General features: G+C 36.9%; 2 protein-coding genes and 1 long non-coding RNA gene across 5 annotated transcripts in view; 1 reads left to right on the top strand and 2 right to left on the bottom strand.

The window, feature by feature from the left end:
- PRL-1 (protein-tyrosine phosphatase 4A family member PRL-1) overlaps positions 1–2,912 on the top strand; it is a 111,366-nt gene extending 108,454 nt beyond the window's left edge. For all 3 annotated transcript variants that reach the window (XM_089101605.1, XM_089101606.1, XM_089101604.1), the window contains exon 5: positions 1,169–2,912. In XM_089101605.1, coding sequence (XP_088957731.1) covers positions 1,169–1,277 — 109 coding nt within the window. In that variant the 3' untranslated portion in view covers positions 1,278–2,912. The remainder of the gene's footprint in view (positions 1–1,168) is intronic.
- On the bottom strand, positions 1,410–7,401 carry LOC148943345 (uncharacterized). The gene is made up of 2 exons (XR_016142984.1): positions 6,926–7,401; positions 1,410–6,809 (listed from the first exon to the last, which is right to left on the bottom strand). It is a non-coding gene; the product is annotated as an uncharacterized LOC148943345 (long non-coding RNA).
- A 6,215-nt stretch (positions 7,402–13,616) lies between these two features.
- LOC148943344 (helicase POLQ-like) overlaps positions 13,617–20,461 on the bottom strand; it is a 137,341-nt gene continuing 130,496 nt past the window's right edge. Inside the window, exon 16 of the mRNA XM_089101888.1 lies at positions 13,617–15,002. Coding sequence (XP_088958014.1) covers positions 14,928–15,002 — 75 coding nt within the window. The 3' untranslated portion in view covers positions 13,617–14,927. The remainder of the gene's footprint in view (positions 15,003–20,461) is intronic.

Genomic DNA, 20,461 nt, shown 5'->3' with positions numbered 1-20,461 from the left:
CAAATTTAGGTCAATATATAACGTAAAAAATTTTTTTCAGAAATATAGCTGCTAATATAATTGTAATCGTGAAAAAAAAATAGCAAAAAATAAATGGTAAGACATCACATTGGCAAACAACTGGGAATTTTTTGAAATCAGTATCAGATTCATGATGTACTTCTTAAAACATCATCTTCCAAGTTCTTTTCTAGAAGCACCAAGAATTGGTGCTTGGTGCAAGGATTGGTCCCTGGGACATTTTTTGTCCCAGGGAACCGACCGAGTTTACTCGTGCCTTAAAATTTGCAATTTTCTAATAGGTATTTTAGTGTATCAGACAAATGAAATCTGATTTAATAATTAGTTAAGTACACATTTACACATATCTCGATTACAAATAACGGTTCAAAATAAAAATAAATCCTTTTTTTAGACATGGCAAAAAATTCTGGATATTTCGATCATACATTCAGTGACCGCCATCTTTAGATATATTGTTGAGGTATACATCAGCAGATACGGTCACTATATATGTGATCGAAATATATAAAAAAAATCATTGTTTTCACTGTCTAATAAAAGGATTTATCCCTATTTGAACTGTTATTTGTATGCCACGGAAAGGCAGCATGGTCTTCGAACATACCTATATCTCGATTAATTAAAGAAAATCATTGAATCGATTTTTAGTGAAAAAGATCTATCCCTGCAGTCATGTAGTTTTTTGTAGGATTCGTGTCAAATTAAAAAAAAAATAATTAAATGTAAGCGAAAAATGAGCACAGAAGGGCTAAAATACATGGTATTGAACAACCTAAGAAGCCAAAATTTTCCTTTGAACGTGCAGTTGGGTTGGGAAATCAACAGATTGTCACTGTTTAAATTTTTGCGGATGAAAAGCATTGTTCAACGTGGCAATACTGACGAAAGCGTGATGCTGCCGTAAAAACTTCATAGTTTTAAAAGAATTAAAAGAAAAATCTGGTAAAGTCGCAATTTTCAGATATGAATTGGTCCAGAAAGGATCTTTTATTTTGATGTGCTTGGTACTTATGGACAAAATCACAGCTTGCTCAAAATGGCGGAAAATCGTTATAAAGCGTTTTGATTAATAAGGCCATCTCAGTGTAAGTGATGTTGGTTGAACATGGTTGATATTCATTTAATCTTTATTTTTCTGTTTCAGGAAACGTCGTGGGGCTATCAACTCAAAGCAATTGAGCTACCTTAAAAAATACCGTCCAAAATCCAGACTCAAAACGAAAAATGGCCATTCTCTCTGCTGCGTCCAATAAAGAAGCGTTCACATCCCACCCTATTTTTTTTAAAAGCTAATTCCAATATAAAGGGATGTTAGGTCAATTTTGTATGTCGTTTATGTAGCTTAAGGTCGGATTTGGTGTATATTTTCTTCTTTTTTTTCCGAATGTTTGTCTAACCCACTGGCCACATTATAGTCACGCATTAAGACTCCTGTCCCAGAGTGGGCATCGTGGCGGGTCCGTTTGCTACTGTCTGATCGGCCTCGTCAACGGCAATGTCAGTCATTTTGAGGAGTTTCTTTGGGCTGTCTCCGCCCCTCGGGCATGACCAAACATGTGATGATTGGTCGAAGTTGCGCATAATTTGACCTGGAGCTGCTGCTGATATCCGAAGGAGGTGCCGGAACCAGATTATGCATCTAGTTCGTTTTTTTCTGAGTTGAACATCGTTCAACTTCAAGCGTAAACTTTATTTCAGACCAAAGAGACTGAAAGTTTCTGAGAGATTTGAAACGAATTAGTATTGATAGAGGCAAGGCCGTAACCAGGGGGTGGGGCTAGGGGGTTGAACTTCGCCACCACCCTTCGAAATTTTTGTCCGACTCGCAAAATGTACTAGAGGACAAACAAATAAATTTTTTATGCGCTTTTTCAAAGTTTTTTTTTATGTCCCCCCCTCCCTGCCCCCGGAAAAAGTCCTGGATACAACATTTGATAGAGACATTTAAACAATTTCTTGCCATTTCCCCTTTTCCGCGTCTCTGCCAAATTCAAGTCAAAATGTATGTCGTTAATTAACTTTTTTTTTCTTTTTTTTTGTCCCACAGGCGTGATTATAGTGTGGCACAGACCTTTTTCATGTTTTGTGTAGGCTAGAACAAGTGAAATTTTGTTTATTCACCTGTCTTTCTATCCTATATTTTGAGATTTCATCTATTTAATATCAATTGTTTTTAGGTTTGAATTTCGTTTTTACTTAGTTCTTTTGTTTAAATACGTAATTGTTTCTTATTGGTGAATATTCTGATCTTTTTGTTCTTCCTAGCTTTGATGCCTCTAGTGTCCATTTCGATGTCGATGTTATAAATGTCGATGTCTTATTTCTAATGAACTATGCATGAGATATCTAAATCTTTGTCTTAAGTCGCTTTTCAGTATAAGCAACTTAAAATAAGAACGCAGAAAAATAATTATTTTATTGTATTGTTGTTTTCTCTCGTCTCTAATGAAGCTACTAAGGATTTGTCGATTTTAACTTGTAACCTCGTATTAATAAAAACTTGATTAAATCACCTTTTTTCCTTGTGACAAAGAATAAACAATAGCCACTTCCTTCCAATAAAAGAGCTATTAGGGATTATAGTTTTAACTGTTTTCAAACTGAAATCCCTATGATTTGACTGAAGTCATTTTGTCTGATCAAGCAAAGCATTTAGTTATGTCACTTTTTAAGTGCTGTATGAAAACTGAAAGTGAATCAAGAAGTCGTGCATTAAGTCAAGGCGTTAGAAAACAAAAATACAACAAAAAATAAAATTGTCAGTAAATTGTATTTTTTTTTCTTTAGGCAAAAATAGAACTGCTGAAAATGTATCGACTTTAATTTGGAAATTGTTTAAATTTACTGACCTTTTGTAACCTGGTATCAATATACATCTGGTTATATAATCTTCTTTTTTTGATAAATTGCAAAGGATTACAGATAATCCAAGATAATAACTCCTAAGGATTACAGTTTTAACTATATCCAAAATGAAATCCCAAGTAGCGGATTTTGTATTTAGACAAATATATTACTAAAATTTTATTGCTGTATACAAATAAAAGAAAAAGAAAAAATACGGAGATAGATATCTTTTGGAGTGACAACAATGGCATCCTGGATGCACCAAACCAAAGAAAAAATGGATTTGTTGAATGATTTCTTTTCTTGAGATCGATTTAAAAAATATACCCAAATAATGGATTATAAGCAAATTTATTGAATACTATTCCAATGAGCAATATTTAGGAAACCCATACCATCGACGTCTCGCCTGAGGGTTGTACCTGACGTTTCCACATTTCCGAGATAATGGCCAATAACCATTTGATAAGCTGTTCTCAAAGGAAGAATCAGCAAATCCATGTTTCCATGCTGCCTCTTTTTCACAAGAGCTTAGCAAACGGTTTTCTGTCAATTATCACTAAAATATCAGTCTTTCGGCTTTTAGGCCGAAAAGAATTTGACTAATTTTTATTGGCCAAAGCTGACGATTCTGAGAGAGTAATCTCACAGGTAACTGCATAGCTTCTGATCTAAAGCCACCGTAGAAAGGGTTACTTTGAACTACAAATCGTTAAAACTCAAGGTTATTTTGTGGTATTGGTCTAACTACTACTATTTCCTTGAAGTAATTTTTGGCGTTTGGAGAATACTTTAATTGCAACTGTACCCAAATACTGCTCTTCATTTTTGAGAGCTAAACCAATCTTAAAGGGCGTTCAAAGTTACCTCGTGTTTAACTTTGGACACCAAAAAAAAATTTGGCAGGTATCTTTGAAAAAAAGTTGGAGTGGTTTCAAGTCTTAAGACGTAAAACCTTCATTTGAAAAAAAAAAATTGTTTATTGGGAGAAATACAGTGTTACTTCTAAGATAAAAAGGCGCAGAAAAGTCGAAAAGTCAATCTAGTGCAGCATCAGATGACCCAAATTGTGATCGAGGACAAATATGATAGCGTGAACACTATGCGCCTGGGTCACAATGAGGTATGAGTCACAAATATGAGTCTGGGGGCTGGAAGACCCACCTGGTCCAGAAAGATCGATGCTGAGTCTTTCACCCTGGCAAAACGGAAGGATTCATCCTTGTTTTTCTGCAGGTGCAGCCTGTGCAACAAGCCGTCAAACAAAAGCATCTACCTTCAGCACTGCAACACTGTTGTAAAAACGACACATGAAGATCTTTGCAATGAGCCAACGAAATGCCAGCGATCGCCGACTCGTCAACTTCCAGTTCAGGCTCACTGCGCATCCTGATACGTCAGTGACTTGGAACTTGAATCCTCTTCATATCCAATGTTTTTCCCGGTGCGACGCTAAGACATTTGTGTAGGACGTTTGTCAAATCTGCAGTGTATCCGATAAATCTACTGATGTTTTCCGTAATCTTTTGCAGAGTTTTGCTCACCCGAAAGTTGGATGGTTCTGGAGGACTCCTGAGCCTGACAAAGCCATTTTTGAAATTTGATTTGCCATTTGTTGCTAGACTTGCCATGAGAAGCTTCAGGAGCTAGAGGAATTTGTTTTTTCTTACTGTGGTTTCTTTTGGGGGTAGTCCATTTGTGATCATCAAGAATTTTGATCCTTGTTCTTTTAATGAAGCGAAAAAAGCAACGTTAAGTGGTTGCTGCTCAAAAAAAGATTGCATCAATTTGACTGCTCAAAACCTTGCATTTGAGAATAAAAAAATTCTAATTAAGAGCCCCTTGTGTTTAAGGAGTCATTCTCAAAGGATTCGGATACAAGTCCAACTTCAGCGTAAAGAGTGAGGTATTGAGGAGGGGGCAACCCCCCTCATACACTGACTAATTTCAGGCAATTATCTCTGGCTCATAGCTTCTGATTGGTAACACTAAATTTAATGAATCTTGTATATTTGGAATCAGCATTTTAAACCAGTTCTTTTGATATATCTATTGAAATCAAAATTCTGATTTTTAAGAGTTTCGGCTACTATTGAGCCAAGTCGCTCCTTACTTACAGTTCGTTGCCACGAACCGTTTAATTTAAAACTATTTTTTCAAATGCTGCTACTACTACTACTACTAACAACTCACCGCAGTACCAAGCTGCCTGAGGTCAACACAGCTACGCACCGCTTCTCCATCTCAATCCATACAGAGCCTCCCTCTTTACACCCTCCCAGAAAGTTCTTATTTCCCTGGAATCTTTCCTTACGACATCCTCCCACTCCATTTGGGGACGACCTGCTTTTCGTTGGCCCAAGACGGTTGGCCATTAAGAATTATTAAAATTGTCCAAAATATACATAGTAAAAACTTAGCAGAACAGATGAGCTTGACCTGTGCCTTCCTGGGATCAGCAAACTCAAATTGGTTTCCTGGAGGTCTGAACAGCAGAGTTAACGTCAAATGCGAATTTTTACAATTTGTTCAACGCAGAACATTGACATTCAGACTCTAGTACAGGGTTGCCAACTGCCGACGTCTAGAAAAAGTGCAAATCCAGGCCAAAAAAGAGTAGTTTTTTGCTAAAAAAAAGTGCAAGTAAAAAAATTTGAGCATCTCCGCTTCTGCCTCCCCTCTGAGGTAAAAGGGGTGCATTTAACACGAAAAAAGAACAAGTTGGCAACCCTGTTCCTTGGGTTTCAATGCTCTTTCGACGAATATGCCTACTACTGACGTTTAAAGAGAACGAAAACTGACACCCAAAAAGATTGATTTTCACTCTTCTGCATTCCCTCTGAGTAAAACAGAGTGCAATTCACACGAAAAGTGTGCAAGTTGGCATCCCTGCTGTAGAAAGACAAGGTCAACTAAATAAATGTCCGAAGTTACCTCCAAAATACTTTCAAGAAATTGAACAGTGCTGCCATCTTTGATTTGGAGAATTGTGAGATTACTTTGCGTGGAAACCTATCAGCTTGGCTTCTCATCCATGTACAATAAAATGAAAATCCTAGTTTATCTAAGTGAAAAAGAATCACTCACTTAGTATTTTTCCATAATTTTCGACAGCTCGAATTTTGTTGCAAAATTCTGATTGCTAGAAATAGCAACTGACGCAGATGACATCTATCAACAATCTAGTAACAAGTCAAATCGAGCAGTTCCACTGTTGTCGGGAAGAGAGATGTTGATTGTTCGCTAATGATTTTGATCAAAGTTACCATTAACATTCGAAGTTACGGCATATTATAAGCACAGCTTCAATCTTATGGCATATTTCTAGCAAAAAAAATATATATATAATTAAAAAACTTTATGCTTCTACTTTTAATTTCTTTAGACAGTTTTCAGTTTCCTTCAAAGATTTTCAGCACTTTGTTTTATATATGGCACATTTCTACCCAAAAAAAGTTGATATCTTTATTCCATATCTATTTAAAACACTCTATATGCTTCTAGGCAGGGATTAGCCACTTTAGAATAATTTCTATTGGACAATTTGAAGTCAAACTGATTAACCATATCACAAGTGTGAAAAAAAATATACGAAAAAAGTGAAGTGTCAAGTATGGTAAGTGAAGCAGGAATGAAATATACATTGCGAATATTTTTTATATAAACAACACTACTTCCTAAGTGCAAACGAGAAAGACTTGTGTATAATAAAAAAAAAACTAACAATCTAAGAACGACGCAAACCTACTAAGAAGATAAAAGTTGAAAGCAACAAAGAGTTGAAAGAAGTTTTCAAAATGGAAGAGCAGATATAAACTCCAAATATATAATAAATTTATTACTATCCAGTCGATCTACTACCTTAAATAAAACTATTTAGTTTTCTGCATGTGTTATATGAAAAAAAAAACTTATGAAATTACTACTACTACTAACACCTCATTGCAGGGCTAAACTACTTGATAACACAACAGCTGAGCAAATAAAACTATTTAGTTTTCTGCATGTGTTATATGAAAAAAAAAACTTATGAAATTACTACTACTACTAACACCTCATTGCAGGGCTAAACTACTTGATAACACAACAGCTGAGCACACTTAACCCCAATCTGTTCAAAGCTTTACTTTATTTGTTCTCATGAAATTCAATTTCTTTTCTATCCTTTCTAATGACCTCTTCCCTCTTTGTTACCTAATTTTCATTTGATCCCAGAGGGATGGAAAAGAAAACAAACAAATTTTTAGAAATCTATCACCCATAGAACGTGACCTAGCTCCCATTGGTGAATCCATTCTAGCCATCTAAGGTTTTTAAGTGCGTTTCTTACTATTGTGATTTCTTGTTGTCCTTGATGTTTGTTTATACTGGTAAATATTTACAATATACATTTCGTTAGTACCTTTTGGATTAATCTTTTAGTCGTTTCCTCATTTTATGAGGTCAATTTCTGCTGCCATTTAGGAGCAAGGGGGCTCTTAACGAAGAATATTCGAAGGACGGTTAATCAAATGATAGGACATACGAAGATGGTTAATATAGTCTATTACTGTTTGTCGACCTCGGAACGCGCCGCGAGGTCAGTCAAACTTCTAGGGGGATCGATTCATGTAATTTTGTTGCAGAAATTGCTGCAGCATAACCTAGAATATTTAAAACTATTTTTTTCTTTTAGATTTTTTTAGCTCGTTTTTTTAAATTTTTTCAATCCATTGTTGCTGTCTTTTTATATCTTCTTTTTAAGCTGCTTTCTTTTTATTTTTTTTTTGTCATTGCGATTTTGTTTTGTTCTTGTCTGACTTGTGTTAGGGTAGTGCATTTATTTCTGCTCAGTAATACAGAGACCTTAGTTTGATCCAAGCTACCGCTAGGCCGAAGGGTAAGGGGAAGTGTTTCGCTTAAATGACATCTCACGAAATCTGCGGATTCCCTATGCCCCACAAACGGCCCAGGAAGAACTATTTATCTATTTATTGTTTATTCGGGTAAAATATTTCTGATATATATATATATATATATATATATATATATATATATATATATATATATATATATATATATATATATATATATATATATATATATATATATATATATATATATATATATATATATATATATATATATATATATATATATATATATATATATATATATATATATATATATATATATATATATATATATATAATAATAGATACCGGGTTTACCCCCCCCCCCCCCTAATTTTTTTTTGACTCGGAAAAGCGTGTAAAAATGAATATAAACAAATTTTTTATGTGTTTTTTAAAGTTTTTTGTACCCCCCCCCCTCCCCCCCCCCCTCACCGGAAAAATTATATATATATATATATATATATATATATATATATATATATATATATATATATATATATATATATATATATATATATATATATATATATATATATATATATATATATATGAGTAGGATACAACCTTGTTTGTAAGGATACATATGCAAAAGGAAAGGTGCCCCAAAGCTCGATACTGAGCCCCTTGGGTTGGTCATTTATACTTCTAAGATGGTCGATATTCATACATTCCTGGGTTATTTTTTTATTCGTTTCTTTATTTCTGAGAAGAATGTCTGCATCCATCCAGGAGTATGGCTTCTCAATAAAGGATATTTGTAAGCAGGATTTTTGTCGGGGGAGCGTGGGCTCACAAAAGGATTTTTCGGGAGGGGGTTTGCAAAATAAAACTTAAAAAAAACTCATCAAAAAATTTTTTATATTCATTTTTGTTGCGTTTTTATGAGTAGGATACAACCTTGTTTGTAAGGATACATATGCAAAAGGAAAGGTGCCCCAAAGCTCGATACTGAGCCCCTTGGGTTGGTCATTTATACTTCTAAGATGGTCGTTTCGCATAAAATTGTTACATAATAGAGTTGACTATTACCAGGGGCGGAGTCAGGATATTTTTTTAGGGGGGGGGGCGCAAAATAGGTTGATCTGATAAACTTGCGTTAGAAGCAAGTTTATTTATCGCAATCTTACGTTAACTAAGTAAATTACACTACTTTAGACAACTTAAGAGGGGGTGCCCACCCCCCTCGATCCACCACTGACTGTTACTGCCAATAAAGAGTTTGGAAACGTAGCTAAACATTGTTCAAGAATTAAACAATCTAAAATATTTAAAATCTAAACCATACGATCAGTAGTATCAATTCACAAACCATTTTTTTCGGGGAGGGGGTAATATTTATTTTTGAATCTAGGGAAAGGACAGCTTTGTTGTTTTTTTTTTCACTTATTGCAATGTCTTTTCACTTTTTCTAAGAAATTTATAAATTTTTCGCAATAACTTTTGTTTAATTTTGAAAATTCTGCTAAATGCAGGACTATCCAGGCACGTACGCACGAATTTGTTTCGGGGGGGGGGGGCAAATCCTTCAAACCAATTATTCTGTGAGAAAAATCAGAAAATTATGGGAAAATGAAAAAAATCGTGAGATTTCGGGGGGGGGGGGCCGGAGGCTCCCCCTGCGTACGTCCCTGGGACTATCAACTCAAGATTCTGGCAGTTTGTCTGAAAAAAGGCGCTATTTATATTTTTTCCACAGACTTGTCTTTAGTCAATAGACTTTTTTCATGAATTTTCTGTTAACGCCACTACGTTTACTTTAGCGTCTTCTCCAAACAAATTCTGTAAAGGGTTCTCTGTTTCAGGAATGATTCAAAACTGTAGAAAAGCTATTGGCAAAAATGATAGATATTTTAGAAAAATTGGAAAAACTACAAAATAAGTGAAGATAAAGGTTAGCTGCATGCAGAATCGTGTTAAACATGATTATTCTGCATATTGTGTAAGAATTGTGTTCTTAGCACTTTCCCTTCTCTCCAGGTAGTTTTCTAGGCGAATACCTTTTCCCCCCACTAAAAACACGAGAAAGAGAAGTAAATACCAAAAGAAGGTGCTTTTCAAAATCTACAGCCCCATATTCCCCAATTTACGACTCTGTATCGGAAATTTAAATTCAGAAATTTCGTATTCTAACCATATTCTTACCATGAAAAATGGTAAAGGTGGCTTGACCATGTTTTATGGATGAAGGATGGCAGATTGCCAAATATTGTGCACACTCACAGACACACACACACATGCACACACATATTTTTGACCCTCCATCTGGGGTCAAACGAAAACCAGGTCGTCCCAGAATGGGGCAAGAAACTCGGGACTACATTGGAGGGGATAGAGAGTAAAGATTTGATATTTTGGATATGGAGGAGGAGTGTACGCAGCTGTGTTGGCCCCAAGAGTATTGATCCCGCCATAAAATTAGCAATAGTAGTAGTAATATTGGCTAGGTTCCAATTTTAACCATCTAGTAACTCCATAGCATTTTCAATAAAATCTATTCTATCAAAGGATTGACTGGAAAGATTTTTTTTATTTAGTTTGGGGGTTATTGACAGGGTGAGCAATCCAAAATAAACCCAAAATAAATTCCCCCCCCAAAAAAAAACTAGTACTACATTTGTTATTTGTATATTTATATTCTGGCAAAGTATCACGGTAAAATAATCGTTTTTTAAGCTCACTTTCCTTTTCACTTTTGTTGGAAAATCCTTTCATTATATTTGGATAGTGGCGGACCCAGGATTTTTTTTAGGGGGGGGCAAAATAGGTTGATCCGATAAACTTGCGTTAGGATCAAATTTAATTAACACAAACTTTTAATTAAGTAAATTACACTACCTTAGACTATGTTAGGGGGAGCGCACCTCTCCCCCCCTTTGGATCCGCCACTGTATTTGGATCGTCTGAAATGCTAACATACCGCTTATTCTGACTCACTTTAAAAAATAGAAGAATTGAGCCAAAGAGTAAAAGATGTTTTCTTCCAATGCTTCCTTGTTAAAGATTTGGTTTAATTCCATTGGGTTATTTTTGTGACGTATTTTCGTAAGCCAATCACATTATTCTCTATTTCGCCTGTGAGAAATAGCCCCGCCTTTTTAAAATGCTGGTTTAATTCCATTGGTTTGTTTTTGTACAGTATTTTCGCAAGCCAATAACATTATTCCTTATTTCGGCTAAGAGATAGCTCCGCCTTTTGTAAAATTGGTTTAATTCTATTGGTCTATTTTTTAGCGTATTATCACAATCCAATCACAAAAATTTCTATTTCAGATAAGACAAATAGCCCCGCCTTTTTAAAACTGGCCCCACCTTCTTGGGGAAGCAAAGAGCTCTGTCTTTTCTAAGCCTGGTCGATTTTTTTGGGAGAGATATTAAGCCACTAAAAACCATGGATTTTTTTTAGTTACAACATTTTTTTTTACAAGTAGTCTTTTTGTTTCTCTTTGGATGAACATATTTGTTACTCGATTCGACAATTCGTCGTTCTAGAGGTTTTCAACTCAATTTCCTAGTTAATTTTAAGGCTCCCAAAACGATTCAGAGTGACTCAGAAACAAGAACATACAACCATTATGTGCCGTTCAACCATTATGTGCCGTTCAACCATTATGTACCGTTTACCGTTCAACCATTATGTGCCGTTCAACCATTATGTACCGTTTACCGTTCAACCATTATGAACAAAATATAGTAATCAATCTACGCTGGTTTTTGTGGTTAAGATTGTTAAATCTAACCACAGTTTTTCAGGTGACAATAAGGTCGTTTCCACTGGAATTAACCCCCCCCCCCACAAAACCACTCGTAAAAACGTAACAAAATGCATATAAACACATAAAACATTTCTGTAACCCCCGTCTTATCTCGAACAAAAATACCCACCTCCCAAGCAAAATCCTGGATATGCCCTTGATGACAGTGAACAAATGTAATGTGAAAGTTGGACGATGGAGCTGAATTACGTTTATGTTTTGATGGCTTCAAAAAGCTTCGAAGGAATGTCATCTTAAAGGAATTTTTCAGGTGACAGTCAAGGCCGTATCCAGGGGGCGGTGATACCGGGTTTACCACCCCCCCCCCCTAATTTTTTTTTGACTCGGAAAAGCGTGTAAAAATGAATAAAAACAAATTTTTTATGTGTTTTTTAAAGTTTTTTGTACCCCCCCCCCCTCCCCCTCACCGGAAAAAAACCTCCCAAACGAAAATCTTGAATATGCAATTGGTTACAGAGATCGAATGTGATCTGAAAGTTGGATGATAGATTTGATTTAAGTTAATATTTTGATGGCTTCAAAATGTTTCTGAAGAATCTCATCTTGAACATCTTTTTTGCATAGCAAAAATAAGTATAACTTATTTCGAACAACCGAGGATAAAAAGGAAATAAAACAAGAAAATGGCGACATAAAATGCTTTTTTTTCATCGTGAATTTTTTTACTGTCAATGAGGTAAAGCTCCTCATTGTCAAGCTCCTCATTTACTGTAAAGCTCCTCATTTGCTGTCATAACAGGGTATCTAAAACGAATTTTTTTTACTGTCAATGAGGTAAAGCTCCTCATTGAAAAGCTCCTCATTTACTGTAAAGCTCCTCATTTGCTGTCATAACAGGGTATCTAAAACGTGAATTTTTTTACTGTCAATGAGGTAAAGCTCCTCATTTACTGTAAAGCTCCTCATTTACTGTCATAACAGGGTATCTAAAACGTGATTTTTTTTACTGTCAATGAGGTAAAGCTCCTCATTGACAAGCTCCTCATTTACTGTAAAGCTCCTCATTTACTGTCATAACAGGGTATATAAAACGTGAATTTTTTTTACTGTCAATGAGGTAAAGCTCCTCATTGACAAGCTCCTCATTTACTGTAAAGCTCCTCATTTACTGTCATAACAGGGTATCTAAAACGTGAATTTTTTTACTGTCAATGAGGTAAAGCAGAGTTAGTAAATGTTTTGGATACCCTGGCGAATATATTAGACTACCTTAGACCCTCCCGGGGAAGGCCGTGTCCAAGGGAGGGGGGTTTTAGGGGGTTTTACCCCCCCCCCCCCCCCAAATGTTTGTCTGACTCGTAAAAATGTATATAAATAAATTTTTTATAGGTTTTTTGAGCTTGTTTATGTGAACCCCCCCCCCCCCCCGAAAAAACCCTGGATACGCCCCTGATCCTGGGCCATTGATGACGCGGTTTTCCCCCTAAAGAACCCTCACTAACAAAATGCGATGTTCTGGCTCTTATATGTGGCACACTCAGCTGGATGAAATTTTAGTCAATTTCGCTTTCTAATCAATTTTATCCAACTTTTAATCAATAAGTAATCAATTTCAAACTACTATTAATACTAAATTGCAGAATTTCTCCTGCTAAAACGACGACTATTTTTTTTTTACAGCTTGACTTGGCTTTGACTTAGGTCTCTTGCCGGAGGTGCTTGGCGTAGAGCGATGTCTGCCTCCTCCATTCGCTTTCGGTCCAGCGCGAGCATTTGCGCTTCACTCGGTCTGATGTTTGCCATCGCCAGGAAGTTGGACAGGCTATTGGACCATCCTTTCTTGGGTCGGCCGTGGGGTCGCTTCCAACCGGCTTTCATAGGGTCAAAGTTATAGATCGTCTTTGCGGGTAGGTGCAGGGGCATTCAAAGTAGGGCTCCAAACCATCGTAAGGTACGCTCTGCTGCTTGGGTATAAAACCATGACTGCTTGGCGAGCTTTAGCAGCTTCTCATTACTCTTTTTTACAGCCCCCTACCCGAAGCTAAATTTCAGTTCCTAGCTCTAAATGGCACCCCTAGCTGAGTGACGCTAATCTCGTTGGTTGAATCTGCCAGCATAAAAATGTGCATATCCTTCTAATATAATTTTTTCGTTTTAAAGTGGCAAAAATTTATTATTCAAATATGACAAACTAGCAACGTAAAAAAGGGCAAATAAAACTCGAAAAAAAAAACAAAAAAACACCAACATACTCTATTCTGAATCCACCAAACCAACAGCGAAGAGAAAGTTCTAAGATTAATCGTTGATTTTGACTTGAATTTACCAATGCCAGATTTTTGCATTTTTTTAAGTCTGTTAGTACGGAATATATACTTCATTACATTTTAGTATGAGCAAGTGGACCTTTTCATTTTTTTATTGGTTTAAAATTTCATACAAAGGAATCAATTGGGTTTTACGGTTTTTTTCACTAAAAAAATTTGGCAACAAGGAGTAAAAAGGGTGGGTCACAGAACATGAGTAACTAAAAGAGCGGAAACTGATGCTAGTGTTGGACGCAAAATTACAAAAATTCGACGTTTTTTAAGTGTAGCAATAAGATAAAATTAGTACAATGTACCGTAGCAATAAATGTCGAATTTCAGTTTCTGAGAAATGCATTGCATCAGACGCTTCTTGACTATTAAGGTCCTTGCGTTGGCCCTGCGGTATGTTGCTATAGCTGGGTCTCGTAATACCAAGCTGATATCAAACCCACTGCGCCACCAGAGGACTCGAGTTTCCGAGAGAAAAAAAGAACAATTGAAAAGTTTGGAAAATGGCAAAAACACGATTATAGATAGCGTTGAGATTTTTCAACACTAGCGCCAATTCCTAATCGTATAAGATAACAATATTTTTCGGCTAGGTCAATTGCTTAAACTTAACATACGTTTAACGAATGGTGGGATTGGCTTACAATAACATATCTTAAAAATTAACCAATGGAATTGAAGCACACTCTTTAGCTCAAAAACATAGGGTGGTGATCTCTCTTTTTCTCATTGTTTCAGCCACGGATATCTAGTAGGGGCTTCAATCCATAAAAATATAAGGGGAAGGGCAAGGAGTGTTTTGATTTTTTTTAAAATACGAGGAAAAGAAAACAGAGCAACACAGAGAAGAAACAACCTGTAATGAAAAAGAAAAAAAAAACATTCCCCGGTTCACACAATTTTTTTTTTTCAAAAAAAAAACAAAAAACATCCCCTTCCCCGGTTCACACAATTGATGGTTAGTCCTTGATAAACTTCTGACTAGCTCACTCAGCTAGCTTTGAAGTAAGCACACAACATATCGTGAAACACTGGTTTAGAATATCAAAATCCCTGAGTTTGCTTACGTCACTGACAGATTGGCAAATAGAATGGAACGCATTGAAAAAAAAGAAAAGAAAAAGAATACACTAAGCCCCTCGAAGACGCAATAGTATTTCTTCCGCTTCTTCTTGTAAAGCTTCTGCCTTTTCAGTTATCAGCATCTGAAAAAAAGTATACGAGTTAATGCAATCAGGGCCGTATCGAGGATTTTTGTTCCGGGGGCTACAAAAAACTTTAAAAACGCATCAAAATGTGTTTTTCTTATTACGTTTTACGAGCCGGACAAACATTTCAGGGGGGGGGGGGTTACGGCCAGTCTTAAACAAAAGAAATTGAATTAGGAAAAGGAAATGGAAAAATTGTGGGGGGTTGTGGGTGTTGTTAAAAAGGGGGCGGGGTGTTAGAGGGTTTGACCCCCTCCCCCGAAATGTTTGTCCAACTCGTAAAAAAAGTAACAAAATGCAATAAAAAAATTTTTGTTGCGTTTTTTGAAGCTTTTTTTGTAAGCCCCCCCCCACCGGAAAAAAATCCTGAATACGGCCCTGAAATCTTCAGATGTGACATAGGTAGAAATGTAGCAACCTAATGCGGTAGAATACCGTCAACCGTTAGTTTACTTAAACACTCAATATAAAATAACTGTTTGTCGCCACAAAAAAAAAATACAGCAATGCAAAAAGAACCCATAACAGTGCAAACACAATACTAACAACAAAGGAAATAATAAATCCAGAATCATTTTATTCAAACAGGTTCCTTAGTCTATGACAAAAAAAAAAGAAAAGAAAAAAAAGGCATTGTGTTTTACAATTCTAGGGCATTTTATTAAATTCGCTAGTAAAAAGCAGCACTAAAGGATTGCTAATGGTCTGGTAATTGACACCGAAACAGATATGGCCAAGAAAGAAAGATAGGGTTGACCTTTGGATCCGTCCCTCTCCCCCTCCTATCTGAAATCTCATGTTTTTCGAGCTTCTGTTTATTTTATCTAATATTATTCGCACAATTTCCATCCAGGATTTCCATCCTTTCGGGCAAGGATTCGAGTCCTGGTGTCACTGAATATTCGGTTTGGAAGGGGGATCAGTGGCTTGACTCTGTATCCCCCCCCCATTGCACTTCCTGACTGAAAGGTCATGAAAAGGAGAACAGAATCACCGGGAGGGATTATTAAGTCCAATGCCGTATTCTTTACCTTTGCCTTTATACACACAATTTGCCTATCATTTATTTTTATCAAAGTTTTGTTCCCAAAACATAATCCCCTTAGGAAAATTTGCTGCATTTATATATTATCAAGCATATACCCTACCAAGGCCGTACCCAGGATTTTTTTCGGAGGCAGTTTTACTCAATTTCGGGGGGGGGGGAGTTTACGCAAAAAAACATCAAAAAACGCATACAAAATTTGTTTATATTCATTTTTGTTACGTTTTTACGAGCAAAAAAAAACATTTCGGGAGGGGTTAAAACCCCCCTAACCCCCCCCCCCTCTGGGCACGGCCTTGTGCCCTACCTAAATATTAAAAAAAATTTAAGTTTCGTCGTAATTTTCTTTATTTTTCATATAAACGGCCTGTTTGTATTTTATATCTTATTTTATATTTTATATCTTTCTTTTATAACTTGTCATCTTTTTGCTATGTTTTTCTCGTACTACCTCTAAATTTGCTTTTATTGCGATTTCAAGTATATTGCACTTGGTAACAGTTTGGTTTACCCCCCCCCCCCTCCACCTTCTAAACTAAACACTTTAATAACAAATTTTTACTTCAGCAAGAATCAAGAATCACTTTAATGAAAACAGCTGTCATAGACACATTAAAAAAAAAATGCACTAAAAGGCGCTGTTTTTTACATGAAAACATTTTTACATGAAAACACTTCTCTACATTTTATTAAAAGAACTTGTAAAAAAAGGAACAAAGGAGTTACTAAGTCTGTTTGTGCGGCACGAGACGGGCATAAAATTGCTTTTGCTTCTGGTATTTGCGCGGACAGGCATTTTAGGTGGTAATATTGTCCTATGTACAGGACTAGACAATAAAAACTGGCCAAAACGAATCATCAGCTGAAAACGGCGATCGTGAAGGCTTGGTATTTCAAGTGACTTCAGAGCGGAGCTGTAATCTACATATTTATCGCAAAAAATGATCTTTACAGCCCGTTTCTGGATCCCCTCCAAATCATCACTTAAGTAATCTATGTGATGAACTTGTGGGCCCCAGACGGGACACGCATATTCAAGGATGGGTCGAATAAAAGTGAGGTACGCTGTTCTCAGCTGATACACTGGAAAACTTAGGCGGCGCATCGCCACCAGTATCCGCATAGCATAATGTCCCTTCTTAACCAGCTCTTGTACATGAATACAGAACGAACAGTCCACACTATGGTGACGCCCAAAATAGTTGCACACGAAGCAGAAGGGAACAAAGTCGCGGGGTAGGTAAAATCGCGTTTAAGTGGGTTGAACCTCAAAACCTTTGATTTATTCTCATTAATTTGAAGACTGTTCGCAGTACACTGTGATTTAAACTGATCGAAAAAATTTGGGTGGAACTGGGCTACAGCTTGCGAATCCTTTACGTGGTATTTAAGAAGCGCAGACAAATCGTCGTCGAATTTAAAACAATCGTCTAAGTCATAAACCATATAGTTGATAACAGCCAGAAAAAGAAGAGCCGCTAATTTGGTTCCGGTTGGGGCGCCACATGTAATTTCCACCCATTCTAATTCAATATTACTAAGACAATAGGTGTACACTTTTTGATACCTGTGACGTAAGAAATCAACTACTAATTGGAGGATGTGCTTACGGGCACCCATTGACTTGAGATTCTGGGCGGCAAGAGGGTGCTTAATCAAATCAAATGCCTTTCGGTAGTCTACCAGAAGTAAATCTTCAAACGAGCTTCCAAACTCCAACCATTCAACTACTAGGTGATAAAGCCGTACTAAATAAACAGACGTGCTGCATCCCTTCAAGCAACCATACTGGAAGGGGTCAAGTGACAGTGAAATGTCCGTGAGAAGTTCACGATATATGAAAGATTCTGCAACTTTAGCAAAGTTCGGTGTGATCGAAATAGGTCTTAACTGATCACATGTCTTAGGTCCTTTAACTTTGGGTATTACGCGAACATAGGCTCGCTTCCAAGCATCGGGAAAGGTTTGTTCACTGAAGCACTGATCGATGATCGATGCCAATGGTTTGGCTAAAAACAAGGCATATTCGTGAATAAGTTTGACCGGCAACTCACCAGGGTAGGAAGAGCAATTCGGTTTTAGTTTTTGAAGTTCTTTAAAAACAGCAAATTCGGTAAACTGTTTTATTTCGTCAGTTTCACAATCGACTAAGAGATCAACCAGTTCGGCCTCTGTAATTGAGGGGTAGGTGGTACAAATGCCAGCAAAGAACTCGTTTACCTCTGAAGCGCTCATTTGAGATCCGTCAGGCTTGGGTATTTAGCTCACTGTTAACTGACTTGCCAGTCATATGTTTCACTGTGGAATGCCACTTCCGACTGCTACTTTGGAGAAGGGGTACTACCTTTTCCCGAACATAATTTCTTCGCTTGAAACGATTGACGGCCACGATTCAATTTCGAAGTTTCACCGCCGCGGCTTTTTGTCCGGAACTGTGCAGCTTGCACCTCATCTTGATCATTTGTTTGAGATCGCTTGTGATCCATGGCTTATCGGACTCACTTACCACTACAACTTTAGTGGGAAAAAACTTGTGAAACATCTCTAACAGAAGAGAGTTAAACTGCTGAACTTTGCTATTCAGGTTTACCATAGAACACAAGTCGTCGAAGCAGTAAGTCCCGATCAACCGACCGAAATCGCAGATTGATTGAGAGTTAAGCGGAAGAATAGTCACTTTGGTTCTCTTTGGCTTTGGCTGGTTGTCTTTGGCTTGCCTGAGAATTACATAATGATCTGAACTCTGGAGAGGACCTAGCGACCGAGGGGAGTAATAATTGTCTCTCATGTTTGTAAAAATTAGGTCTAGAGTACTGCCACTCTGGTGCGTAGCAATGGTAACTACCTGCTTCAGATGAAGGACACTAGATACCCATTGTCTGTTCGTCTGGTTAAAATCGCCAGCTATTATGAAGCCAGGATAGGCATGGGCACGACGAAGTTTATGGATATAGGTCTGTAAGTAGCTGATAAGCTCTTTCCTATTTTTTACACTCTCTGGGTAATACACAGGTGCAATTATCAAACATGAGAATTGTTTTGATAGTTTGGATGGCTTGCACTCTACCAAGACAACTTCGTGACACGAATCGGTTGGTATATTTAATAGTTTAGATGAAATGTCATTGCGAATATAGATACCAACGCCACCACCTTTTCTATTCAAGCCTCTATCACAGCGAGTGTTGAAATAGCTAGCGTAGCCTTTTATTCTACCCATTTCCTCAGTGGTATCCCAGCATTCGGTAACTGCGGCAATAGGAACACTCACTTCTCTCAGCAGTATCTCCATCTCGTCAACTTTATTTGTTAAGGATCGGGCATTACACAGAATGAAATTCGGAAGCTTTGCCTGCGCTGATAACTGTTCAGGACGTAATAGAGGGGGAAGTTCATCAGAGAAACACAGTAAGATTGGCAGCAGCTGTGATGGAGAAAGAGTGGGAGGAATTTCGTACCTTTGCAAACATCTTATTTTCACAAGAGTCCTTGGTTCACATACAGCCGTCCTCTGGTCAGAAAGACGTTCCTCAGAAACATGAACGGGTATGGGCGTCTGTCTGTTTCGCCGCCCGCCTTTCTTTCCACGCCGTCTACGCTTTTTTTTTATAACCACAATCAAGAAGTCGTCTGCTGGCCGTTTGAGTAATCCAAAAAGCCGCATACTGACAAATGTAAATTGTGCTGTAGTCAGGTGAAATGAATTAACTCTTCTTAAATATTCTTTTTGATAGGTAAAAGTCATTATGATTGCACTTAAAGCTAGGGAGGTCAATTCTTTGAAAGAATGCACCATCAAAAACAGTTGAGAACTCCACACAAACAAGCTAAACTAGAGTTTAGCAGCACCATCTATATGAATCAAAATTAGATGGCGCTGTAGTCAGTTGAAATGTAAGTCACTCTGATTAAAACACATCAAACTGGAACTCACACAAACAAGCTAAACTAGAGTGCACAGCTGTAATAGTGCAGCACCATCTATATATATGATTTTTGAAATAAACTTTTATGCATGGCCTAGGATGATAGTTATTTATTAGGGGAGTGGCTGGATCATAGTTTGACATTGGAGGAGGGGCTGGGATGAATTTGAACTGGAACCGACTCTGAAAATTCGATAATTAAAACTTTTTTTAATATAATGATGTGACATTTTTGTTATTGTAGGGTTTAGTTCAGAAGATGGGAAGAACTATACTGTTCAAGAGACAACAACTAATGAAACAACTAATGAGCATTAATGAAGCAATTTTTTTTTCTGAAAAAAAAAAAATCAGGATGCCATATAGAAGGAGAGGGGAGATACAGGAGGAGAAGGGATAGGGAAAAAAGTTAAATCTTCCAGCCGCTTTCTCCAGATAAATTTTTTTTCATAATTCATAGCCTCAAATCATTTATCTATAGATTA

This window comes from Artemia sp. Qi Xiang Cuo, chromosome 15, assembly GCF_049724085.1.
Source record: "Artemia sp. Qi Xiang Cuo chromosome 15, ASM4972408v1, whole genome shotgun sequence".
Taxonomy (NCBI): Eukaryota; Metazoa; Arthropoda; class Branchiopoda; order Anostraca; family Artemiidae; genus Artemia; species Artemia sp. Qi Xiang Cuo.
This window is presented reverse-complemented; position numbering and strand designations above follow the sequence as displayed.